The following is a 27,640-nucleotide window of genomic DNA, read 5'->3' on the forward strand; positions in this document are numbered from 1 at the left end:
AACCTGCAGTAAATACTCAGAGCAGTGTGTTCCTTTATCAATTCCCATTAAACTGCAACCAAGTGTTACTGAGTTGTAGTAAGAGCAGAGGAGCAATTGAAAAACATTAAACACCCCAAACATCAAGCTGTGCATGCTCTACCACAGAGTGGTCTGAAGGCAGGAATTGCTTTTATTTTTTATTTTAAAAGCACAGTACTTCCTGTGGAGGACCACTGCTTAGGCAATTGCTTTTCCATGGCTTAGTCATCCAGCATTAAATGAGATGCCTGCACGATATGTTTTGACAGGTGCTGCTGAGTTGTTTGGTTGAGGCAGTTTCAAGTCATGTCTCATGTTTGCTTTTAGTGGTTCTGGAATGGAATTTTTCTACTCAACAACTCAGTACAGTACCCAGAAATAACTGCTTTATGCTCACAATATTCAGCGGAGCAAAAGCAATAAAATATCCAGAGCACGTGAATAACTAACTGGCAAGAATGGAAAAAGAGGCCACAGGTCTTCAAACCTTCTGAAGGCTCAGGAGCCATGGCCCAATGGGTAGCTCATCCCCATCTGCAGAGCACACTTTTCACTCACAGCAATGCTTCTGTGTGCATGTGTACTGGGAGCTGCCCTTCTGGAGAGTGAGTTGTATCACTCAAGCTCTTGAGTAAGCCTTGAAATTAATTGATAAAGCCTATCTGGATCTCTCTATCTTAGAGAGAAGAGGAGAAGCACCTTCTGTGTATTTACCTAATCACAGTGCAGGTAATTTGTTCCCTTATGTCGATGTAATGGCAGTCTAAGAGAAACCATGTTACTTGTAAGGGTATACTAAGAAATGCCAGACAACATTTCATAGTCCCTGTCCTGAAAGTAATGGGACATAAATCGGCTATTAGTGAAAAATACAATTCCTTCAGCCAGTATTATCTTTCTTGATGAAGAGGGATTCATCTATTGCCCAAATCAATGCTGCACATCAGCCAGCCCAAAGATACGAAGTCACTTCCCCACAGTTCTGTGTTACTGGAAGTTGCCCATATTGCAACAGTTCTTTTGCTTTAAATGTTTAAGAAACACATTCCCCTATATCATTTATTCAACTAGAGAGAAGGACAAAAAAAATTGATGTCAGACTTAAGTCTTAAAGTAATTCTTTCTTCATCACAAAGATATTTCTTTAGTCCATCAACTCAAAATTAATTATATAAATCTTTACGTATGCATTAAAACAAAACACTTTCCCTTCAGAAGTTTTTGTTCAACTGACAAAGTACACTAAGGAGTGTAAAAAATATTTATTCAACCTAATTCAACATAACTATAATTTTCAATACTTAAAAACAAGATTTACAGATTAATGACCTTTAAACCACTCAAGTGAAATCATCTTACAGTCCATACAGTATTTTATAATTGTATTTTTACAATAGCTTTAACTTCCAGAGGAGACAATGAGCTTTCCCATGAAACAAGTTTCAAACCCACGAATTTGCATCATTCAATTCTCTCCACGAGACTTTAAAAAACAGTAATAAATTGCTTGGAAATATATACAGTGAAGACCACTGAAAAGCTGTTTTCTTGAAACGAGGAATTCTGTAAGAAATACATATTATATTGTTTCAAGACTATCTTACAGAGTGTAGCAACTTTCAGAGGTTGCTACTCAGTTTAGGTTTTATATAAAAGTGAGCCTACTAAGACAAATATAATCAGCAGACTTACAAGGTTATAGTCATTCTTTCATTACAGCAAGAGCCTCAAAAGTATTTGATATTGATTGAGTGTATAATTTTTAACACCTGTATAGGTTTTTAATACTAACTGGCCTTTATATACACTTTTGTACAGTTTTAAAATATTACATCTTGGTAATTAAGATAAACATACTATAGAAAAGGTACCTTACTTGGAATTTCTCCTAACACACATTATTGCAGTCAAATAGGAAGTCCATTCTGCATTTACTTCATTTCTGGTGAAAAGAAATATTTACTAATGAATAATTCCACTCAAATATTTTTAAGCTATTCTTCATGCATTTGACATACTAATATGAACAAGAGAAAACTCGGAGAAAAACAAAGAAAATATTGTTAAGAAAGAACTTCAAATACGAAATCCATATTAGGTCTGGTATGAATATGCAATATTCAAATTATGTTTGTCAGAATTTAACTTCACAAAACAATCAATTTCTGTTGAAATTAGATTTAGAAATACATCAAATAATGGAAGTGCTAATGTCTCCCTCAACTGACAACTTTAGACATATGGGAACAGTAAAGCTTACTGTATAAATAAACTTTATGACACATTTAAGATTTATCCTGTAGTCCTTTACAAAAATGGAGCCCAGTTACCTTAAGCCAAGGACCCTGCTGGCAGGATGCTCAGCTCAGGTACCCAGAGTGTAGTGTCAGCCCCTTGCAGCCAGCACTGCCACCAGGGCAGGAGAGCCCAGTCCTGAGCAGAGCTGAGTTACACACTCAGGTCTGGATGCTTCAGGGGATGCCCTGCTGGCTGTTCATATGGAGCTTTAGTGTTCAATGCTGCTTTCTCACAGGTTTTCTATGGGTATTTACACAACATAAAGGAATATGGAAATTAAACAAGTGTTCTAATACTTAACTACAAAATAGGCAAGTGAAATTTATTTCCCCCTTGTAATTATTTTAACTGGAGGAAAAAATGCAATCCAGCACCAGTTACAAACCAGTAAAGCCATGAGAAAATTACACTAGGCACTGCAGAAGATACAACAGGACACTGAAAATTACCAGTAGTAAAATAGTCACCTGAAAGCCATGCTAATTTTAACACCTAATACTTAGGTGGTTAAAGCTGACATATAAGTCCTGTAGAGAGTGATCTATCTTCTGCTTTCTCTGTCATTTGGGTATTTCACACTCCCTGTTTGATACCAGCAAAACTCAAGGAAAATTATTTCTCCTTGGTAATGACTCACATTCCCCTTCTAAAGCAATCTCCCTTCACGGTGTGAAATGCTAAACTGAATGACAGCGTGGGTACAAAATCACCTAGAGAAAAGACATTTGGATATAGCCTACCTAACTACATTTAAAATGTTCTGCAGTTGATTTTTTTTTTTTCCATTCAGTATATTGGCTCAAAGAAAATAATTCAAAAGCCTATTGCCCAACAAAAATACCCAAAAAATAATGAAAGCCAAATCACATTCTTAAGTTCAGTGGTTGCTGAAAGGATTTACCCTGCCACAAGACAGTGCTTTATTGTATTTAAAGGGAAAAAAAATAAAGGAGCAGCAACTTATCACAATTTTCCACTACTGTGCAATAACAATGGAACCAATACAACCTGGAAACCTCTTAGGTGAGACTCTGTGACATCTGGAGGGTACAGCCTTACGCTCCTTCTTGTTCAGGGTAATTTAAAATTTTGCGGTGAGCTTGGCGCAAATATTGCTGCTGCTTGAAGTAAACCTTAAAAGCTCCTTTTATAGCAACAAAAGCAATTCCACCCTGAAATAAAAAGATATTTTGAAAACCTGCACGGTTCAGTGTCATATCACTGCAAATGTTCTTAAAAATTTCCAGTCAGAGAAGATTTGTTTTCTATACATATGATATTTTCTTCTAAAGATTAACTAAGTACAGTTCCAAATGAGTATCTCAAAGTTTTCTGTCACAATGCACTATTACAGAGGTTAACATTACTTAAAGGGATTACAGACTGAATCTATAAAAGCTTTTATTTCCTTGAAGTCTCACCATTATTCTAAATTTAAAAAATCAAAATCTTATTTCAATAACAAAGAAAATGCAGATATGTATTTGCTTTCCTCCCTTCTCTGAATGTATACTATACAAGGCACAAGGAATAGTACTGATAACCATTCTATAACTAGACTGTGAAAAATGGCACTTGCCAAAAGTGGAGTAAAATAAAATCTATTTTTGTAAAACAACCTTTTTTTCTCTCTAGAAAGCTTTACAATATGTTTATCTCAAGTCTTCAAAATGAGACACCAAGAAGCTTTTAGTTTGCATGAACATTTGCAATATCACTGTTTGATCTACATAAAAGAGAGGGGTACATAAACATGCAGGAATTGAAAATGGGCTGTGGTGACAGTCAGATGAGCAGGGATTCCATATTACCAAACTCAGTGTACTTGTCCTTGAAAGGCTGCAACCAGAGAGGTTATTCACAAAGCAAGAGATTGTCATTCCCTCTCCATTTGAACTCTGTGGAGAGTTAATTTTCCTCTCCTTATTAAACTAAGAAACAAAGAGCTTCTCTCCAAATCAGTAAACAAAAGCTAATATGAAAAGGTTTATAATATAAATCCCAGTCTTCCCTTACAGAGACTGTTCTTAGAAGATGCTGGCTCCTTATCTTCATTGTCAGCCTTAATTACTGCTAAGGCCTGCTCTACTATAGTGCAGATATAGAAAGATAAAACTTTCATCCTTGTCATGAACTGAGATTAGTTTCAGTCATAAAGACAGTCTTTCACACACATGATGTTTGTCCACTGCTAAAACAGGCAACCTTAAAAAACCCTTCCTTTAGTCAAATACTGTTCTTAAAATTCCAGATCAATTTATGTTTCTTTTTCTTTTGCCTCCCTCCTTCACAACACTTCACATTCCTCTAGTATAATAATTTATGAAACAGTATTGAATCTTACCAAGATTGTCCTTTGTAAATTTGAGTTAACACTGCTGAACATCAGCTTGCCAACTATTGTGGCAATAGTAGGGAAAACTAGAGCTCCACACAGAATACGTGTGGCAGAGACGTGATCTGCCAAAGGGTTGGCCTCTGCTGGGATACGAGGAACAGGACATCCAATGCCTAAAGGGATGAGAACGGGGGAAAAAAGGTTACATAGCCTATACTGCCTCAAAAAAGAACACAGAAAGTGCATTACTGCCCACTCCCCACTCCACTACAAATCTATAGCCCAACTACTTTGTGAGAACTATCCCTCTTCTCAGTGAATAGTCTGTTTCCAATAAACGACTGCAGTTTTACTTTCAAGTAAGACCCATGACTTTTAGTAGCTTGTTTTGTTACTAAAGCCTGAACTGAAACCATGTTCCGGCTACTCCTGCCACACCCATCTCAGGACATATTACACAAACACAATCTAAACAGAATGAACATGAAATAGAGGGATAGTGTTAATCACCTCTACTTAAAAATAGCAAAAACTACTTGCCTATCCCCATCTCCTAAAGGCAGTTCAATTTTGGCATTTCTTTTTAAACTGAATCACATTACCTGGAAATATGCTGTTCAAAATTTGTAGTTTATTAGAGTATTTGCGCCACAGTCTGAGCACATAGTCCTCCCAACGGATCATCTTGCCCAGTATTAGCATGACTGGGATAGTGGGAAGGCCAATCAAAAGGAATAAAGGATCAGCTCTCTCCATCACATCAAGACCTTCTTTGTGACCCACAACCTAGAAAATATGCATATAGTTGACAAACATAAAGGCCACAACAATGTTACAATGCACAAATGAACAAAAATGTAACCTATAAAGTTGAGTTTGTTTGAAGCTGCCCACGTGTTTTAAGTTAAAGAAAAAAAGAACACTGTTTTACCTAATTTATGCTGTTTTCTCTTTGTATCCTTGGTTGCTTATGGAGCATAATGCAGGTGAGCTACCAGCCCTATTTTGCAAATCATTATTATTGCAGAGAGCTGTAACAGAATTCCTGACCATCTCAAGAAAGGTTTCATGTGTTTCTGTGTAAGTAAAAGCCTAAACATCTGAAACACTAATAATACAGCAAGCTTTCCAAAATACGTTTAAGAATTTACAGTTTTATAACAATTAATTCTACACTCAGAAACTGGTCAGATACTACTGTTCATAGGATAAATTGATAGTAGGTACATCAGGATGTTTTTATCCATATTTTGTGGTTTTTAGGAATACCTTACATAACAGAGATCACAGTATTTAACTGTTTCTCAGGACAATGCAGGAAGATGAACATTATTTTCAACTGTAGTGGAAATAGCAGCATATCTTCACATGTACCTTATTTTCATATGTAGTTCGTTCAACTTCGATTTTAAAAGATCATTATTACTGCTATGTCTACACTTTTCTGCTGATATATAAAAAAATTAATCAGACTTTTCCATTTATAAAATGCAGATGTTACAACTGCAACAGAATGGTTCCTTATGTCTTTTAAAAAGTACATTGTTTTAATTTTAAATAAATCTAATAGGACTGAGGATAAAAAACTACATTAGAATGGTAGATATCCTCTAGATTTGTCTCAATTTAATCAGTATAAATGCTAATACAGTCCTTTAATTGCTTCCAGGAAGAACAGGCTCTTTCATGACTTTTTCTGTAAGAATCTGGGAGGACTAAAAACACTAAAATAATAATTATGTTTGTCAGGCACTGGATTTTCTGATGTGTTTTCACTGACTTCTTGTTTTCCCCACAAGTACAATAACTTATCAAGTCTTCAATTGCACAAAAATTAGAATTAGAAGGTAAGAACATGAAACAACAGCAAAATTGTAAAAAAGGAAAATAACAAACCCAGTACTTCTGGAATAGGTAGGACAAGGGAAGAAGCTACAGTAATGTACCACAGTACCTTCAAACTGTACATTTTTGCCTTGCTCTGAAAAGCATTCCATGTTACACCTCCAGAACAGGAAGTTATGTTATATACCACAGCCTCTAAAAATAGGCATAACCAATATTGTTGCTGCCAATAGATTATTCCTAAAAAAACACTCAGCATTTGTCTTCCAGCTTCTTCAGTATCTTCTACTCAAGCTGTGAAGTCTGACACTATCTTTTTTCTCCTTATAGTCATTGTCCATCAAAAAATGCTTCAGTATCTTGTCTCTTTCTGCTTTAGATTATTTTATTTCTCTGCTTTCAGTAACTTCCTCTGACTTAGCTACCACAATGTCAATTCTGTATTTATTTTTCTGCACCTGAAGTCTAAAAATAGCTTCTGTGCTTCTCTCTGGCCCTTCAACTAAGGGAAAAGAGTCTGAAATACATCAGGAGAAAAATTGTATTAAACCTAGCAAGGCTGGGGTGGCAAAAGGGTTGGAACAGTTTCCCTCTACTACCCACTCAGTCTGCTCCTCTACAAGCAAAACTAAATTACTGTCTTGCCCAGCATGCCATCCATACAATCAAAACATTAAATCATGAAAATAGCTAATTCTTCATATCTGCGATTTGACCAGCTGCCCAAACTAATGTTTACACAGATCCTCACTTCAAAAGCAAAACAACTTCAGAACAAAGCATTTATTTTTCCATCTGGCTGTAGAGCTCTAGGGCAGCTAAAAAGGTCACCATTTCCTACAGAAAAGAGCTCAGTGTAGCAGTGAGCAAGGAGAAAAGGACTGATGCATTTCCAAAGTCTCGTTGTAGTATTGCAGATGGTTGTAATGCTCCTGTTGGAGCCACAACAACGAAATATCTAATGAAGAAATACTTAATTGCACCACTCTGTAATACACAGATTCACCCACTGGAATGGAGGGGGTACTGAAAGCCATTACACATCACCTATGCAGCTGCCTGACCCTTGGCCACACTGGTACAGGGAAACTGCACCACTCATTTGGGCTCCATTTCTGCTTTCAGATCACACAGAAACTGAACCAAAACAGCACACCATCTTCACAGGGCAGGGCAGTATCACACATCTCAAGAACTAGTGCCAAATGACTTATGAGAGAAGAACCAGGTTGTATATTTAAAATTAGAACTGTGTAGAGGAGTATTTATTAACATATTGGCTTGTTAATTCTATCTACAGCTGAATTAGCATCAGAAATACTTTTATGCTTTCAGGTAAAACACGGGTTGTAGACTTGATATAGGAATCAACAACTAAAAGGGTAAGGAAGTGCTTCTGATTGTACAATCTCTGAAAACTCTGGTCTTGTGGTTGAACTAGAATCACCATTACCAAGTCATTCCATAGTTAATAGGGTACCACCTGTCAATGTTACTTTTCTATTTAAACAGTAAGTTCACAAGAACAGAGGCAGGAAAACTATTTTTCCCCTTTCAACTAATCATATAGTCTGAAGTAATTAAAACATTAATTTGCAGTGTTTTGTATTTCTTGTTTATGAATGAATTGCATCATTCAGAGCATGTATTTTCCTTTATACAATTTAAAAAGAAAATCACAATTTCCAGAAAATAATTTACCATCTTTCAATTTCAACGCTTTGAATGTTACTAGCAAAGTTTTTCTCCAAGTAAAAGAAAAGATTAAATCTCCTGTCTTTACTAAAGATACTCATTATTGGCAGCTAGGTGGTAATGGCACCTTTTCCCATGAGAACAGAATTGTGCTCACCAGTCTGCCATACACAGCGCAGCCAGCTAGAGCAGTAGTGGAGTTTGTTAGCTGCAGACTGAACCATGCCCAACAGGCAGACTTGCAGTTATAAACTATGACCAGTTAAACATGAAAAACCATCTTGAATTCACTGGTAACTACACTGAAAGCAGCTAAGCATGTTTTAAGCCAAGGAAAGAGGAGTCAGAATTGACTTTTGCTCTCAGAGGGGGCAGGAAGAGGGAAGAAGCGTGTACCTGCATGACTGTCACCGCTCCGTAGGTAACGGCTGTCCAGTATATAGAGCCCACCATGATTCCAGCTGCAGCAAAGGGACATGCCTTTGAGATCAGGCGATCTGCAAGATCCAAAACGTAAACAACTGGACCTATGATAAAGGAAAAGTAAGGTTTCAAGAGAGATATATATATATATAGATACACACAGATAAAAGCATACTGTAGAAAAGTCAGCATCTATCACCAATAAGAAAGAACAAATGAGGCAAAGTACAAGTCTGACATACCACACATGCTGTATAAGTGAATATATATAATATAATATATAATTAAAAAGCTATTAAGCTAAACTTGTAACTTCTGCCTACCTACCATTTCAATTTTCCAGGAGATTGATACACAGCTTAAAGCACTAATTTACCCAGTGATTAGCTTCCTTTGTGTTGAGTAAGAATTGTTCTTTTGTACAAACCACTTTAGGCTTAGTGCCTTTTTTATTTGTTAGATATTTTAGTTTTCTAAAGGAAAAAATACCGATTTGTTGTAATGTACTTCATGTCCTTATCTTTGACAACTTCACCTGAAAATTCTGTCACTAAACTATCCTGCTATGTAGTAAAAAGTAGCACAGTTAATACAAAAGATTCCTTCCACTGGAAGAAGCTGCATTCAGTATGTTTAAAGGATCACCTCTCAAAACACTGGAGGAAAAAATACTCCTATTCAGGTTATTCAGTGCCTTTGACAACAACACATGAATTGGTTCATTGTTCTGCCTATGCACAACTGCACTTTCCAGACTTACACAGGGCAAGACAATAAATACCCTGACTACCTTTGGTGAGGTAAACAAGGGCAATGCCCGCACCTTTGCTTTGAGGGACTGCAAGAGTATGAGTGAGGCAAAAGCCAGAACACTGAAACGTATACATGGAAGTGAAAACCATCATCACCATAATCCACATTACTTTTGTTTTTGTCAACAAATTCTACATACAGACTGTCCTCCCACAGCTCATATGCATGAGCAGTTCCTGTGAGCTCCCTCCTACTTTTTCCTACCAAAATCAGTGGAAATTCTCAAAACCAGCCTACAGGCATTCCTCAAGTAACTAATCCTCCATGTCTCTCAAAGTTTACCCACAGTGACAAAATTGTGACTCCCATTTCATGACTTAGTTCTTTTTCTAGAGAACAGCTCTACTGAGAATGCTTTCAAAAACCCCAGTTCCATTCAGCTCAAATCAGCTGGTGGAAAAAAGGCAACAGGAACGTCCAGTTCAACTCTTAATAGTTGTGTTTGACTTTCCAGAACACACTTAAGAAGGTGCTGAGACACCTATCAGTATGCTGGAAGTAGCAACAAGGTCATAACTGCAAGTACTAAATGCACAGTAGTTTACACATCTTGACTGTTTCCCAGAGGCACTGAAAAAGTTGTTTGGTTTTTCCATTTTGAAAACTTATGTTTGAAGACAGGAGACTCAAATGACACTGAAGGTTGCCTTATAACACAAGTACTAACAAATTACACCTACTGATACTAATCATTAAGAGAAACCTGGCTAGAGAATCAGGTATCGAATCTTGAGAAAATACTAGAAAAAAATTATTGAAACAATCTTTTAATTAGGCCTTAGGAAGGAAGTAGTCAGAAAGGAGGACAAAACTGGTTTTGCTTTTAAAGGTGGTACGGAGGAAGAAACAGAAAAATAAGTATCACTGATACTCAAATTAAAGAAGGAAATATGAAACAAAAATATTTTTCATTTTGAAAAATAGATCATGCTTTAAAGAATTTTTTTCCGCCAAGCCGTTTTCTTTTTATTAAACTGAAATAATCATCTAAGAGATTCTTTGGTTACTTTCAAAGTGGTAACAATATTTTTTCTATTTAGTGAAAGTTCTTGAAAGAGCAGAAAACAGCTCACAGGAACATAATTATCACCAATCACCAGAACTGATAGGCAGTATCAAATCTAAAATGGAATTCTGATTTTAAGATATTTCATGAGAGGTTGTTTTGAACTAGTAAATATATAAAGAAACACCCACTGTTACTTCTATTCACTGATGTCTCCTCAAGTTGATATTACTTCTAAACTATAATCATAAATTAAATTTTGTGATGAGGGTATCCTTTCACAGAATTTTTAGAAAAAAGTTTCCAGTAGTACATTAAGGGAAGTCTTAAAGTAAGTAAGTTTCTGAACTGTGATGCCTCAGGGAAAGGTATGACAAACACTGTCTTCAAAAGAAGTGTTCCAAGGCTTCTTGGAAAATTCTTACTGTCCTTACTCTGCCTGGTGTGACCTTGATTGACTTGTAGTTGAATTGTGCTAGAACAGCTTTGGGTTACTAGAAAGAGTTACAGAAGGGCAAGACTGGCTCACTTGTTTAAGGCACTTCAAGGTCATGACTGATGTTCCATGGACCCAGATTAATTTCCCTGCTCTACTACCAATGTCTTGTGTACTTTTAGACAAGTCTGAATTTTTATGCCCTTATCTTTAAAAATAGAAGAAGATGGTATTATGAGGCAAAATATATCAAAATACATGAAGGGAGTCTCATATACCTGCATGCAAGAACTGAACAATGTCATGCAAGAATTTTAGGCCAGCTTCAGACTCCAGGAATGTTGGAATCTAAGCTTTCAAGTACAGTTTGCCACGAATTGCAGGAACAAATGAAAACGCCTGTTATGTTAATGTATCCTGTCCAAATTAGAGTTGCTACCCCTTTTCGCCATTGTCAAAATAAAATGCAAACACATCTCACATTACAATTTCATCAGTAAAGATACAAACAAGAATTTCAAACAGTGTAAAGTTTTGTGGTGCATTCTGTGTCCAGATGGAAACCCAGTTTTCTTCCCAAAGCCAATTCTAAATGTTATTGTTTGATGCCTTCTTTATGATGGGGAGTTACCCTATTCAGCAAAGCTGAAGTGGGGCTATTGTATTAATAACTTGTAGTAAGTTTCATACGGGTTTATGTCTTTTTTTATATCAACAATGCAATACTGTTGTGTATATTTTCTTTCCTATTACTCAGTGTTCTATCATGGAAGTAAATGTCACTCAAAATTCCCGTGACACCTTAATTTCATCAGCCCTTAAGCTACTAAGAAAGAGGTCCTCTCCCAAAGAACTGGCAGTGAGTTATTTTCAGCTCTTTCATTACAGAAATAAGATACTTTAAAAAAATCTTCTTTAAAATCCTCTAAATGCCTGAACTCAATTGCTACATCACCACTTCTCTAACAATCAGTTTTACTTCTAAACAAAATTTAAGTTTCCATGGCAACATTTCATTTTGATTTGCTTAATATATCTTATAGAACACATGGACAAATGAGGGCTGAAATAACAGCAAGCACTGCTAATTTAAATAAATGCAACATACTGTGCATTATCCTACTTGGCTAGTCAAGTAAGAGACTGGAAGACCACGTCCAACTTTTTTTTTGACCTTGACAAACAGAGCTACAGCAGTATCCAGCAATCATAAATATTCTGCCTCTTGATTACAGGGCAATATTGTCTCAGAAACACCTCCTGACCAAAGTGAAAGTATGTTTTTCCAGTAATGCCACATGCTGCTTAGGAAATTCTCCTCTAAATTTCCTCTGATAAAAGTGTCTCTGCAAGCTGAGTCAAAAAAAGGATGTGTTTATGTGCTGTGTGGCAACTGCTGAAAGAAGTCACCTTCTGCTCAAGAAGAAAAACAATCCCATTAGCCAGGAAAGAATTACAGGTCAATCACAAGATTTATCTATATACCTAAGTGGAACAGATCCAAAATTTTTAGAAGGTATTTAACTAAGCCACCAAACAGGATGCCAGCAGAATATAAGTTATTTCTTTCTGTCTGGGAAAGGGAATAGACAGGTTTCCAACAGAAGTGGTGCTCTGAGCACAAGAAAGGAGAAAAAAAAGGAACGCAAGAACAAATAAATAAGCAACAATTTAAATTATCCGTATCTTACCTAGCTTTGGAAATACTATTAAATATTCTGCATTGCACTGAGGACAAGCAACTCTAGCAGTACTGTTTCCTCTTTGCTTTTCATCCACCCAGCGCTGCAGACAAGTCTGATGCACCCATTTGGTGGAGCCCCTGCACCTGCAGGGCCGCACCCACTCTGCTGTCCGATCGTCCTCATCGGTAGCAAAGCAAACCCAGCAGCTTCTGTAATCACAGGAAGGAAAAAAAAAGGTATTTTCTGCTACTTTTACATGCTTAAAATAAACATTCACGTGTGAAAGCATACAGCTTAAGAAAATGTGCATCTAGAGGAGATGATGGTTATTACTTCACTCTTAATCACCAGAAGTGTAAGTATTTTGTACCACAGTTTTGCTATAAAATCAACATAATAAACATAACTTTTCAGATAGCTAAACAACTGCTTTATACATTCTGAATTATTAATTAAACTTTTAGATAATTTATGATTAAAAAGCATTGAGACTATAGTCCAACCTTTGAATAATTCAACATATGGAAAATCCATATTTTTTAATGTTTTATCATCTCCTACAACATTTTGGTAAGTTTTTTTAATTTTAAAAATATAAGATCAATACTATAGTCTGTTAGTTGGGAAACTAATTCCAATCCACTTAAATAATAAAACAACACAAATGATACAATATATCACAAAAAACTCTAAACAATTATATCAAATTCATTTGCTCTGTTTGAAAGGATGAAGTATTTAGTTCAAACAAGTTGACTTTGTATAATATAAATTAAGTTACAAAGTACTTCAAGAATACTATTGGACCAGTAGAGGAGGAAATTTCTGCTTTTGACAATTATATGGGCATAAAAATTCAAATATATTAACTCTGTAAGGAGAAAACACAAGACTGACAGTCTATACAACCTAACCTGAAGTGAGCATAGAACCAGGAACTCCCAGATATCTGGTCTGATGATCAGGCCAGACTTTTGGCCAACTTATAAGACAAAGCAAAATATGGATCTAAACTAGGAAAATATCAGATATGTTCAGCCAGTAATTTCTACTGTGAAACAATTTGCTAATTCCCATACTGAAGATACTGAAATTTACATAATAAACCAGAGTCTAGCAAAATAAGAATATTACTATACATATATATATATATTTATAATGGTTTGATTTTAAAAAAATATTTTATGCAAGTCACTACAATCATAGTTCAACCCTTATAAAGGAGCACAGCAACAGCCTCCTTATAATTTAACTACCAAGACACAATCTAATTAGACACTGTGACCAAACTGAAGTTTAACATCACAATTTTGATGATGAAGTTTTGTTCTCTTAACAACTTGTGTAACAACATTAAGACAAAACACTAAAAGGTTTCTCATCTGTAATGAGTAACAGACAGTAACTGAGGAAGAAGAAACTGGGAAATGCTCTGACTCTCGTAAACAAAACAACTTTATTATTTGAGAATAATGAATATAGATTCTATGCCAGGATGTTACAGTGGTTCACAATGCTTTTCCTCTCACTTTTGCTTTTGATTAACTCCTCTGAGGAAAAGGAAGGGGGAATTTGCATTGGGAAATTTAATTTTGTCCGGCTCCAACTTCAAGACATGAAAAATATTGTTGTCTAACAGCTTTGCTTTTAAGACCTCACTGTTTTGGGTAGTATTCTATTTGTAAATTGAAAGTGTTCCTTTACAGAAGAATAGCCATGCTTTTCTAATAGAAATGACTGTGCCTATAAAGTACTTGCAAGACATTCTTTAAAGCACTAAATCTTTTTAACATCTACAGTAGTAGAAGTATGTTGAAAAAGTTGCAAGTGTGTCACAGCAGAAGGCAACCTGGAGCAATTTTTTACTTGTAAAAAGGGAATATAATTGAGCACATTGTAAAAGGCATACTACAATTGGCATACTTGTAAAAGGGAATACAACCTGAGATTCAGATTCCAGGGAAGACCAGAGAGAAAGCAATTTAATATTGAACAATCCGTAAAATGAACCTGTAATGTCCAGTTTTAATTACAGAACACATTATAGTAGGTACAGATGTCAATTTAAAGTGTGGTGGTCTAAAACTAGAGCCTTTCAGTTGATGACTGACATCTGGAATCAGAACTGTAGTTTCTTCCATTTATCTTAATGGGAAGGTAAAATCAAAGTCTGACTTATTTACATTAAGAATCCCCAAATTTACTTTAACAACAAATAATACCATACAACACTACTGATAATTGTTCCTCTTCAGAAGTTTTTTTTTCTGCATTACAGGTAAACATTCACTCACTCATTCCACATCCTATTTAAGTCTACAACTGCTCTAAATTTGTAATTCAGATTTTTATTTATAAATTAAAGGCTTCACAACAGAGCTAGTCAGGTCTAAGGATAACATCACAAAATGCAAGTCTAGAGTTTATTCAAATAATGACAGATTTAAGCATGAACATAATCTTGCTACACTGCAATTTTAACTGAATTTGTCCATGACAATAGTTATAGATTAAATTCTGTTCTCAAGTTCTCTGTAAAGGTTAGTAAGTCAAGAAAAATATGCATCTTTTCTTTAATTGCTTCTTGCCAGCCAATCATGCTTGAAAACCTGAAAGACCTATGAAATGAAAACAAAATCCTTCACAGACTTAAACCTTCAGCAAGTCATGAATAATGAACAGTAAATTCCCTGTATACTGTCATCAGCTTTATCTCTTTCCATTGACAGCAGCTGTAGCAGAAAGGACTAAATAAAACCATTTCAAAACAGGTATCTAGGCTCTTGCCAGATTTTCCATTTTCTTGTACTGAATAAAATATGACCTTGATTCTTACCACTGAATCAGGCTGCTACTCAGATAACCTGAAATAGAAAGGGCTGAAAAGGTGGAACAAAGCATTGTTTCTGATAGAAACTCGAACCTTTTTCCTTGATGACTTTCTACATAGCCAAATCAATAACACCAATGTATTTCTCCACACTTCCTTGGCTCAAAAAAAAAAAAAAATCAAAACAAAACATACAAAACTCCAGACCAATATCACTATTGCAGCTCTGAATATAAGGTTACAAATGCCTTTTAGATTCAGCTCCCCAGCAGATGAAGCTTTCTTGTCTCAAAAATTCTATTCTGACCCTGAGAATAAAGCATTTTTTGGATCTGGCTTTTTTTTACCTCTAGCAAAGACAAACTCTTTTCAGGGCACTGCTTGTGTTAAGAGCAAAGCAGTTGGGGAGAAAGCTGTAATAATAGAAGATTAGAGATCCTATACTCCAAATGTTACATGACTAAGAAACCAAGGCCTGCCTAAAACCAGGTTCCTCCAAACCACAAGTTTCTTACCAGTAAGGAGCTTCTCTCTCTGGTACCTGGTTGGAGCTACAGCTCCAACACATCCCTAAGACCTCCAGGATCAGACATACCTAGACTGCTCTCCTTTTTATTAAGCTATACCCCTTCTAAAGGTTACTTTTTTCCAAAACCAGTCTTAGATGGGAGGGAAGACAGTATCTAATTCACGTTATTTAAATCAAATCTGACTCAATTTGTGAAAGCTGAATCCATCATGAAACAGTTTTGTTTTCAAGCAGGCATGACTGTGTAAAGCAACACAAAAAAGCCCCAAAAGCCCAGCAGATATCCTTGTATCCACAACACTTAATGGAAGATGACTTGCTAGACTGGGACAGTACAGCTGTTTTATGATCTGGTTTCAAATATTCAGTACTGAAGTAGGAATGTAAACATCTTGGAATTTTCTCCCTTATGTTCAGTGGCATACAAATATGAATGGTCAGCAAAACCAGAAAACTCAGAATAGAAAGCCCTATTTGACTTTTAGATCTAACTCTTACCGTGGGAAAATGCAAATTTGAACATGCATGACGTGCTCTAGAATCAGGAGCTAGAAACGCATTTTCCCTCTCATTACAGTTCATTCATAAAACAAAACATTTTCTGCATTTCTCTCCAATCATAAAGCTCTATTCCTGAAGTGGCAGGAATTTGCTGATATCTTGCTGCAAGAGTAAAGCATCCTTGTCCTGCTAAACACAAGGTGTCAGAGCAGCTTATTGCAATTGAATTTCACATCCAAAAAGAAGAAAGTGAAAAGGCTGAAACATACCTGATAGTAACAATAGCACAGAGAGCCAAGTCAGTGAGGGGTGAAAAGGTACCTTGAAAGAAATGACCAAAAGCATTCCAATCACAAGCCATAAAAAGGCACTGTTCTAAAGGATGACCCACAAGTCTGCTGTTTGGAAGAGACAATTTTTCATGAGCTTCTATAACAACTTTTTATGCATAGTCTATGTCAACAGATAAAATATCTTGGATGATGAACAGTGATAAGCTTTACACTAAACTTACCATCTACACTCTAAGCACTACAAGATCATGTTTAAGTTGGAAGACTAGGATGTCAGAAAAATGGAGTTACCTAGTAGCATTAGGCTGCTTTGGAGCTGGTTGGAATTTTAGTAGGGGGACAGCAAACTGTTCTCTCATAAAGCAAGAGAAACACCTCATTGCAAATGCTACCACTAAGCATTTCCTTTTCCAGAGTGTGAAGAACCAGCAGCAATAAGATCTTGTGCTAGAGGGACACTGCCTGGTCACGAGAGAACGCAAGCCTAGCCTACAAATCCCTGATAAAAGCTACAAAGCAATACCATTAACCTGAGAAATGTTAGCTTATGTCAAGCTTCACAGAGGAGATGAAGTGCCAGCAAGAGATGAACCCACTTGTAGGATGGAACACTGCTCTTTCCCCAGTATTTTCCCGGCCATCAAACACACCAAAAAATACTTTAATCTTCAATCCAACACCTGCCTATCAAACTCAAAACACCCTTACACTATCTTAACAGGAAAAACACACAAGGGAAATACACTGAGTGAAGAACAGACACTGGTGCAAAAATAGTGGTCTTAGATGCTCCTTGGGGACTTCAGAGGGTGCTTTTAAGGCAGCATGGCATAGCAGCCATATGCCAGCCTGTCTCACTCAGCTAGAAAACATGCTGTCACTTTGAAACAAAGTCTAAAATTCTCAAAGGAAGTCCTGAAAGTCATCTTATCATCTTATAAGAAAGATCTTATACCCAATTCTGCTCTGCCTAGTCATCAAGGATAGCCTGCAAAGCTGAGTAAAGGAGATATTGTTAAGAGCCTAGATATAACAGTAAAGACACTTTACTACAAAAGCAATGCTTTCAATAGAAACAGCTCAAGTACAGAAAATCAAGAGAATGTTGGTGTGAACACACGGTCACACAAGTGGTATTTATATATAGGCTCTGACTTCCTCTAACCTCAGAATGACATCCTATAAACTAGCTTTTAAAAAGCTTTTAATAAAAACATGTGGATAACTAAAACTCAGTAAACAAACCCATTAAAAGCCCACAGAATAATTAACTAGAAAGTGCACCAGAAAGATCTACTGATTATCAGAAGTTCAGGTCAAGCTTTTTTATATTCTTAATTACAGCTTAAATCAAGGGGAAATATTTCACACTTGAGTTCACTGCACTATATAAAGGCAGAGATATGAGTAAAGGACAGTTCCCTGAATCCTGCTGGCTGCTTTCTAGCTTGTGGATAAAATTACACCTTTGACTGCCAGGCATCACCTATTGTGCTTAAATTTGGTCTTATTTTTTATGGTCTTTGCTTCTAGCCAGCTTAGAATAAGGAATCCCTCCTCAGATCCAGCTATCTTGTTGTGTTTTGGTCTCTAGTTTGCCAAAATCTAGACTGTCAGTAAAAAAAATTAGCTTTCATTCCGAATAAATTAAATTTTTGCAACCAGTTATTCAGACACGTTCCTTTCACAAAGTCTTCAAAATTCAGTTATCTTAAAGTTTTTAATATTACCATACTCTCACTTTTTCAAAAGGAAAAGGTGAGAAATCATCAAAGCTTGGTGGCCTTGCTATCAGCCTTTAAATATGCAATGAATTTTGATATTAGAAACATTTGTTTTATTTCCTAAGTGAGGGAGGAAGAATGGGGCCCTTCTACACGTGCACAAAGGACAAATCAGGAAAAACAACAACTTCTACAATAAGCACTTTATTACTAAAACATTATGTATTTTGCTTAACTGAACTCTTACTAATGTGTATTAGCAGCTTGGCCTAAAACTAACAATTTAAGCTACTGAGTGCCTGCTGGGGGTGGGTAACACTGATTCTCACCAGCCTAGGAAGAAAAACAAAAGTGACTAAAACTAAGTGGAAAAAGAAAAACCAAACAAACAAAACCTAAACAAAGAACCACATACACACACACAAAACAATTTACTTCCAAAACGGAAACATACTTTGAACAGAAAGTTGACATGTAGTCAAGTACATACACAGCAAACAGTGAAGAATTCTAATAGCATTAAGTTAATGCTTTAAATATTTAATGGATTTTTTATAGTGCAGACAGCATGATACAATATAGGGAAAACATTTTCTCATGCCTTGTTTGATAAATCTGTCAATAATCACAAACACAGGAGAGATGTGAAGCAACTAGGAAATTATGCATTAGAGGCTATTTAAAGGTACTTCCTTGAATGTGACTTAAACACCTTAATTACTTATTAATTACCTCTAAGATGACCAGACTCCAAATGAAGACAAAAATAAGTAGTTTCTATAACCAACAATGCTATTTCGCACGGGGGGAAAAGGGAAGGGAGTTGCATCAGAAGAATACCAATACTGGTATTTGTGGGACATGTACAGAATGGATGACAGATGCTACAAATATCAGGAGCGACCTACATACAGAATAGACCAAGTCTGACCTGCCTGAAACTGTAACCATCCTGACATTAAGCTGTTGCTGTGATGAGCAAATGAAAAGAAATGCAAAGTTATTCACTGAGTCTGTATCATGTGAGCTCAATCTCCTGCAGCTCTTTTCCAGTGTCAGTTAATGCAGAAGTACAAATGAATCTTTAGGCACAGCAGCTTTAGTTACAGAAGCAAATACAGCATAGACAACTGTTAGAAACTAAACACGGTTCCTTGCTTTACATTCAATTTTGAGGGATAGTCCTTGTGAAATAGAAGTTTGATGTTTTTTATGTATTCCTAGAGAGTTTCATGGTTAAACTGACCATACAGGGTAAGCAATCTTCCTGCTGAGTTCTTCCAAAGAAAAGAGAAGAAAAAAAAAAAAAAAAGGAAGTGTAGTCCTCCAACTCCAAAGCAAGCAAATTGCTTTGAACTCAAGAGTTTATGACAGATAATATTACTCAAGTTATTGTCAGTTTATAATTTCTATTTTTTACCAGAAAATTTACAGTATAAGAGAACAAACCAAAAAGCTCTACTTAAGTCAGTCATCTTATATAATCCTAATAATAAAAATTGGAACAATTTCTGACCTAAAAATTACAAAAAAATTTAAATGCCAACAAGATAAATTCTTGGGATGTTAATATCTCAAGAACAACAAAAACCACCTATCAAATGTGGCAGACATTGAAAATTTGCAAATGTTTTTACTCTGAATAAATGTGAACAAAATTGCAAGGTGTCTGATGGTAACATTAAAGTAACTCTCCTCGACAAGCTGTGCAACTGACTGCATGACTCACCAGCAGAACAGTCACAAGCGCCCTGCACATGGTCTTCTGTAATTACATCCCTCACAGAAAGCTAACTAAATGTTGGCACATTTTAGGCCAATAAAAAATATCCACTTCTAAACAAAAATATTCACATTCCAGAAGGCACTTAGAAGAAACAAATGAGAAGAGATCTGGAAGGTACATGATGACCACACTGCAGGTTTAAAATAGAGGGTCTTGTCTTTTTTAGAATGTGAAGAAATAATTAATTATATCAACATGGCTTAAAAAATAGCACTGAATGCCAGCCCCTCTTGTCCATGACAACTCTTTTATTTACCATCTTCCCACTGTTTTAGCAGTTTCTTTTACTATGTACACATTGAAGAAGAGCTGCATGGTCATAGGAGGAAACAGGCAGAGATACATAAACTGAGAACACTAAACAGACCATACTTTCCATCAGCAATCACCTGAAAACCTAGAAACACTAACACTTATCCAAAAAGTTTGTTTCTGTGAAAGTTGTTTCCAAACATAAGCACATACAAAGATTCCCTGGATAGCCCTTAAATCAACTGGTATTTACTTGTTGTAGGGGAAATATGATATAGCAGGCCAGTTTAATATTTAGGTTAACTTAGAAACAAATGAACAGCTAGCCCCTGATTTAATTTAACTTCACTGCAATTTTTTAAAGCAGCATTTAAAAGTGGATATTTTGATTGTAAATTTTCTTATCCTACAGTAGTGTTAGGCAGGAAGTGTCTAATCCTTCCCCCAGAATCACCAACAGAAAAATCCTGAGCATAAGCACTTCCATTCAGTTTTAGAAATTTTTGACAAAAAGCACTCATATTAGCATTAACATGACAGGAGCAAAAATTCTTAAGAGAAAAAAAGCAAATTCCCAATCCAACTAGACAGGAAGTTATCTCAACTTTTAGGTAAAACTTTCAGAGCTGGTGCTAAAGAAGACCGAGTGCAGATTTGCTAGAAGGTGCCAGTGGGCTGTACCTTCCCATTGGTACCTCCAGCATAGTATGCTTAAGTTATGCAGTGCAAATGCTACTGTGCTGTTTTCCCTTAAACTGGGATTACATCCAGACTTGGTATCACAGAATTACAGCTTGGAAGGGACCACAGGACATCTTGTCAGACCTCCTGCCCAAGACAGAAGCAACACCAAATTCAGAGCAGACAGCAGAGCGTTCTCCAGCTGGGTCCTGAAAAGCCCCATGGGCCAAGATCCACATCTGCACTGGGCAGCTTGTTCCCAAGCTCAGCTGCATCACTCCCATCCTCACACGCTGAAAACTTCTCTGTTCAAATTTACAGTTGGTTCTCATCATCCTGCCAGGAAACTCCACAGTCAGTGTTCTGAACAACCTCCTTGGTAGGTAGAAGGTCATCAGGCCTCCCAAGCCATCCCTTCTCCAGACAGGCTTAGCTCCCTCTAGCTTTTTCTAGTAAGTCACATGCTCCAGCCCCTTCACCAACTTAAGTAATCCCAACAGTTTCATTTAGAAACATCAGGCAGAAGCAGTTTGCTTTAACCACTTCAGATTGACTCCTCTTATTATTTTGCACTGGCAATGAATTTGCTACTTGTGGTAAACTACAAATGCCAGTAAAAGCATGAGCAAGTCACACACTCTTTTGATAAAGGTAGGTATTTATATCCTATAAAAAATCTAGTACTTGGCCCATTCTGCTGCTGAGAGGAAAACAAAATTGTTCATCAGAAAGCACTTATTTTCACACCAGGAATTTTCCACCCTCTTTGCAATGCAGAAAGGCCATAAGCAGGTTGAGATGCCAAAAGCACCAAACAAGCCTAAAACAGCTGGCATATTCATTACCACTTTAAGTATTACTTTAAGAAGTTGTTGGAAAATTGATACCTTAACCTTTTGATATTTGTCTGTAAATTATTATACATATATTTATTCAACACATTTGCATTAACTGTCAGAAGTTTCCATTTCAGTGAGCACTTAAAGACACCATGGCAAAGGAAACCATTAAAACTTTAAGCACTATTACAGAGTCTGAACACTTTTATATGGAAGAGATCAATAAACAGGAGTTTGTACAGCCTTTTTAGATAAGTGAATGTAACAAATGAAAATATTCTCTGAATGCCTTCATAATACATGAGATGCCAAGAGTTTGAATACAACAAATTGTAAGTTGTCTCTCAGGAGTTTCTTCACACTTAAATAGGAAGAATAATTACCTAATGTCTGCAGGTAGAAGTTAGTTGTTAAACAGCAACTAAAACACGTCCATTTGTTCCTAAGCATATCAAAGCAGACATCAGAGACAGAAAAATAACATACATTAGACAACAGTCAAAAGGTTAAGATAGTTTATAAACAACATGCTGACACCTGTATATTTCACATGGGCAAAAGGCAATGTACAGGTCTGCATTGAGTCTCCATTAATCATCTTGACTGGTAAAACACAGGAAGAAGTTAATCTGCATAGAACCTTCAGGATAAAGTGAAGCAAAATACTAAGGGATATACCTGGGATGAAGCAGTAATGAGAAAGCCAAGATATTATAAAGCTATTATGGTTTCCAACTTTCTTTCTTGAAACCCACTCTCCAAGATGGGTCTGATTTTGCTTTTTCCATCCTGTATCAACATCAACTTCCAAATAGTTGGACTAAGGACAGGGAAAAACAAACTCCTTGTTTCCTTGGTAGAGATGAACTCAGCACAGTCCATTCTCTACTCTCACACAGCCTTTCCTTCTAAGCATGAATAACCTACTCTCAAGGAAGAACAGAAAGCCAGGTACTTCTAGACACTGACAGACTTCAAGCAGAAGTTAGGAAGATCTCTCTCAAAGGAGTTTAACTCTGTTGTGGAGAAAGAAAATAATTACTTGAGGTTGGACAAGGAAAAGAGATGTGCCTAATCAGCAGAAGTAGAACAAACAGACTGAGTAATTGCAGAGATGGCATTCTGTGAAAAATAAAGATAATAAATAAATCCTGTACTGTGTTTTATGTTGCTTATTACTCTACATATCTTATCTGGTTGAACTCCACTCCTAGAAAGAGTTACTCGTGTGTCAACTTCCCTCAGTGTGAGAAATCAGAGCACAACATACAGTACAAGTCTAAGATGTTCAGAATAAACATCTTTAATCAAGGACCACACTGCACTAATTACACTACTGAGGTTGTAGCATTAGAGTCATAATCCAAAACCGTGTATTAGCTTACTGAAGTATCAACAATTAATTGTACAAATAAAACTAAAACAGTGCCTGCACTTTCAAAGAAGGAAGGAAATGAACTGATCTCAACACAAACACCACCACAAATGGTGACTGGAATGGAAAGAGAAACTGAAAGTCATGTACAATACCATCCATATTCTTTTTTTCTTGGGGGAAAAAAAAAAGAAAATTACTATGGAATCAAATGACATTTCAAAAAACTGAAAAGGAAAATCCAATGCTGTTTTGCAATTTTTGAAGTACAATTGCTAGCATTTTTCCAATAAATCAGTGATCTGGAAAGAGAAAATTTAATTGCAACAGCACTCCTCTCTAGATAGTAAGAGTAATTTCTTAAGCAAACTACAATTTATTGTTAAATTGCTTTTTAAGTCTACCTGCAATTTCAGCTCTCATCTCCTTTCAATAGGGAATGGCAGAGACTTAAAGTCACATCATCTTGCTCCAGTTTTTATCAAGGATATTGACCACAACTGAGCAACTACTGCTCAGTCAGAAAATTAAGAATGCTAATTCAAAAACTAAACCATGCTAAAATGATCACTATGTTGATTCTTCAGCAGGTACCTGCACAAGCCTTCAACAGATGATCCATCAAATGTTGACAAACACCTCTAAAGATGGAATTACAGAAAGCAATGGCGACCACGTTCTGACCATGGTGGCAAATACATGGCAAGAGGGGAACAGCTGTCTTTAATTTGGATAGCATATGAAATACCGCGAATCACTGCCACAGGATACGCTTTGAAAAACAGAACCCCAGCCATTCATTGGCATAACCAAGTGCAAGAGCTATCCACACATAATCCAGCTGAAGTCAAGAGAATAAAGCTTAAAAATATGAGTACATTTTAGCATTACAGCTCACATTAGCAGTACATAAAAAACCCACTGCCACATAATTTCAAGTTTTAACAAAGATTACTATAATTCTGTAATTTATGCATTAAACTAACACGAACAAAGGCATTAAAAATAATGAAATAATAATAAAATCTCAGCATTTAGCCAGATTACTAATACCTGTCTTAAAAGTGTACGCATTAGTCCAGAAATATGGGGTTTTACCACAGACTGAAAAAATTTCTGCTTGCAGAAAAGGACAGTATTTCAATAATTATTATCTGGAACTGTTATCTGAACATGAAAGAGAAGAAAAAAATTACAAGAGGGAGGGAAATTCCAATTTTCAGGCTAGAAAAGATGATGCCAATCATATGGATTAGTTTCCTAAATGCTGCAGATGAGACAATCCACAATGTAATGTCACTTCACTGTCATGCTTCTTGTATTTATGCTACAGTTAATCTTTCAGGTAAGTATAAAATCCTTAGGTAGAAATTTTGAGTAACTGACTCCTTACATTTTAACAGCTATTTACCTTCTTCATTATAAATCCATGGGCTGCTTCCTAGACTGAATTATGCAGGCAAATAAAGGATGGAGCACAAAATACAGCAAAGAAAGATGAATCCCAGGCAAGAATGTGGTGATGCTACAAGTAAGTCCTTGCACTAGAGAAATCCAACTTTACTAAGGAAATAAACCTGTAATCATACAGGTATAGAATCTAAGAGTCAAGAGAAGAATCCAGCTGTTCTCTCTCACAAACAGAAAATCAAAGAACTTGCTCTGGGAGCTCTGACCTTGTATACAAAGCAGTGCATGCACTCAGATCTACAGCAACACCTAATTCCTGATACAACAGCATGACACCACTCTTAAGACATAAGAAAAGCTTTCTTTTCCCCTTCCTCAACTATTAGAATCCAAATGAAAGTCATCTTCACTGGAAAGCTGTTTTCTGCATCCTTCAGTAAAAGATCTCTATTTTATTTTAAAGTATGCATTTTGTGTTAAGCTATAATCATTTGCAATTACTCTTTAAGATTTTGCATATCACACCTCCTTTTATGCTGCTTAGGTATTTCAAATTCTTTCCCTGCTGTCCTTGATATTAAGGAAATCAGAGACACTGTCCAATTGTTTTACACATCAAGCTACTCTAAGCATACTAGGAAAAGTCTTTGAAAAGAGCCAGAGACACAAATTATAATTTGACAAACTTTAAAGGATACAAGAATATTAAGTGTACATCAAAACCCACATCTCTATTACAGGTAACAGCTGAAGAACAGTAAACTGGTTTGGCAACCTGGTAACTAATTTCCCTTTTTCTTTTTTAATTAACTGTTTAATTTAACTGGTTGGTCACAACAAAGATTATAAACACAACCTCACAGCCATTTCCCAACAGAGTGAACCAGGACTTCAGAACCAGGACAACAGCCATGGGCATCAGGGCAGCCACAGAGAGTATTATGGTTTCCTTGGACTGTAAATATTTATTACTAGACCACAAAATTCAGAGTGCAGATAAAAGTTTATTGTTTGGTTGGTGGTTTTTTGTTTTTTTTTTTTTTTTTTTAGTTTAAGAGGAGTTGATTCAGCAATACTTTTATAACATAAATCATCCCTATGTGTTCTAGAAAAACTGAAAAGGTAAGAGATGACAAACTTTCCCTCCCCAAATCACCTTTATCCTCTTTCTATATCAAACTGGAACTTCTCATTCCCACCTTCCAGGCTGCACAAGTTCTACCTCTGCCTCTCATAGTTTGTATTTCCATCACCTGCCTGATGACAGGCTGTATATCATTAAACACTCTTTCCTTAGAGGCAACCTGGAAAGGACAAAACCACCAGGGTTCTTTTTAATTCCTTATGATGAAAACTTGACAGGTTCATCGACAGAAGCCTGACTGCTTCTGGATCTCTACCTTCTGAGATACCAGGCTATTACAACTCCTGCAATAACAGGCTGTGAATGTGGTTTATTGTTTGTAGGAATAGGTTGCAAGGGCTTCATAGATGAGTTGAAATTACACTTAAGGAACCTGAAGTGCTCAGTGGAACAGGATGAAAGTGCTACATGTTCAAATAAAAGCATACAGAGAAAAGAAATATAAAAATAGAACTTACAAGTAGTAATTATAGACAAGGAAAGATGCTTAAGTCATACTTCTAAGGTTGCAATTTTTAAAAACGCTCCAGAAAGCAATTGTAGGCTTTCTTCAGATCATAAAACCAGCAACAAAACACACAAGGCCGGCTAAGCTTAGGTCATCTTTTGGTGCCTCACTTTACGTGCACGTCAGTGAGTTCCCTTACCGGAGGCTCTCCTAGGCCCAGGGAGGGTTCCCGCAGCCCCCGGCTGCCCAGGGCCCGTGCGCAGGCACACACACACCACACACACACAGAGACACAGACACACACACACACAGAGACACAGAGACACAGACACACAGACACACACACACACACACACAGAGACACAGAGACACACACACAGAGACACAGACACACACACACAGAGACACAGAGACACAGACACACAGACACACACACACAGAGACACAGACACAGACACACACACACACAGAGACACAGACACACAGACACACACACACACAGAGACACAGACACACAGACACACACACACACAGAGACACAGACACACAGACACACACAGAGACACAGAGACAGACACACACACACAGAGACACAGAGACACAGAGACAGACATAGACACAGACACACAGCTCCCGAGGGCTGCGGGAACGATCCCTCCTGGCCCTCAGCTGCCCGCCGTACCTTGCGCTGCTTTACGACAAAGCTCGCACAACTTCTGTCAGGCCACCGAGGCTTTTAGAAGGCAAAAAACGAAACCGGACCCGCGACACCGGCCCCAAACCCGCCGCGGGGGGGTCACAGGCCCAGCCCGAGCATTCCCTCCGCGTACCTGTCCATGGTCTGCGGCAGCGCCAAGCCCGTCTGCTCGGCCATGGCCCCGGGCGGAGGAGCGGGCCCAGCCGAGGGCCCGGAGCCTGACAAAGGCGTCACGCGTGCGGTGGCGGAGAAAGGGGAGCGAACGGGAGGGCGGCAAATCCGCCCTTCCGCGGGACGGCCGGGGCGGCCCCTCCTTCGGCAGGCAGGACGCGGCGCAGGGCCGGTGGCCGGGGCAGGACGGAGCGCCCGTGCCGCCGCGGGGAGAGGCGGCGAGCGCTGAGCGCAACCCCGCCGCCGTCACCGCCGCCCGGCCCCGCAGCGCGCCTGCGCCAAGGGCAGGGCTCGGGCTCGAGCCCGTGCCCGGAGCGCCGGGAGCGCTGGGAGCTGTAGTCCTGCTGTAGTCCCGCCGCGGTGCCGCCGCAGTCCTGCCGCCGCTGGGAGCTGTAGTCCC

The 27,640-nt window shown here is 37.4% G+C and overlaps 1 protein-coding gene across 1 annotated transcript; it reads right to left on the reverse strand.

The window, feature by feature from the left end:
* Positions 1 to 1,268: 1,268 nt before the first annotated feature.
* Positions 1,269 to 27,486, reverse strand: MARCHF5 (membrane associated ring-CH-type finger 5). Its single transcript, XM_066554345.1, has 6 exons — positions 27,203 to 27,486; positions 12,567 to 12,769; positions 8,594 to 8,724; positions 5,260 to 5,443; positions 4,664 to 4,830; positions 1,269 to 3,491 (listed from the first exon to the last, which is right to left on the reverse strand). Exons 1-6 carry the CDS (start codon positions 27,244 to 27,246, stop codon positions 3,375 to 3,377), a joined length of 846 nt encoding a protein of 281 aa, XP_066410442.1. The 5' UTR covers positions 27,247 to 27,486; the 3' UTR covers positions 1,269 to 3,374.
* Positions 27,487 to 27,640: the final 154 nt, after the last annotated feature.

The sequence above is a fragment of the Molothrus aeneus genome, chromosome 8, assembly GCF_037042795.1.
Source record: "Molothrus aeneus isolate 106 chromosome 8, BPBGC_Maene_1.0, whole genome shotgun sequence".
NCBI lineage: Eukaryota > Metazoa > Chordata > Aves > Passeriformes > Icteridae > Molothrus > Molothrus aeneus.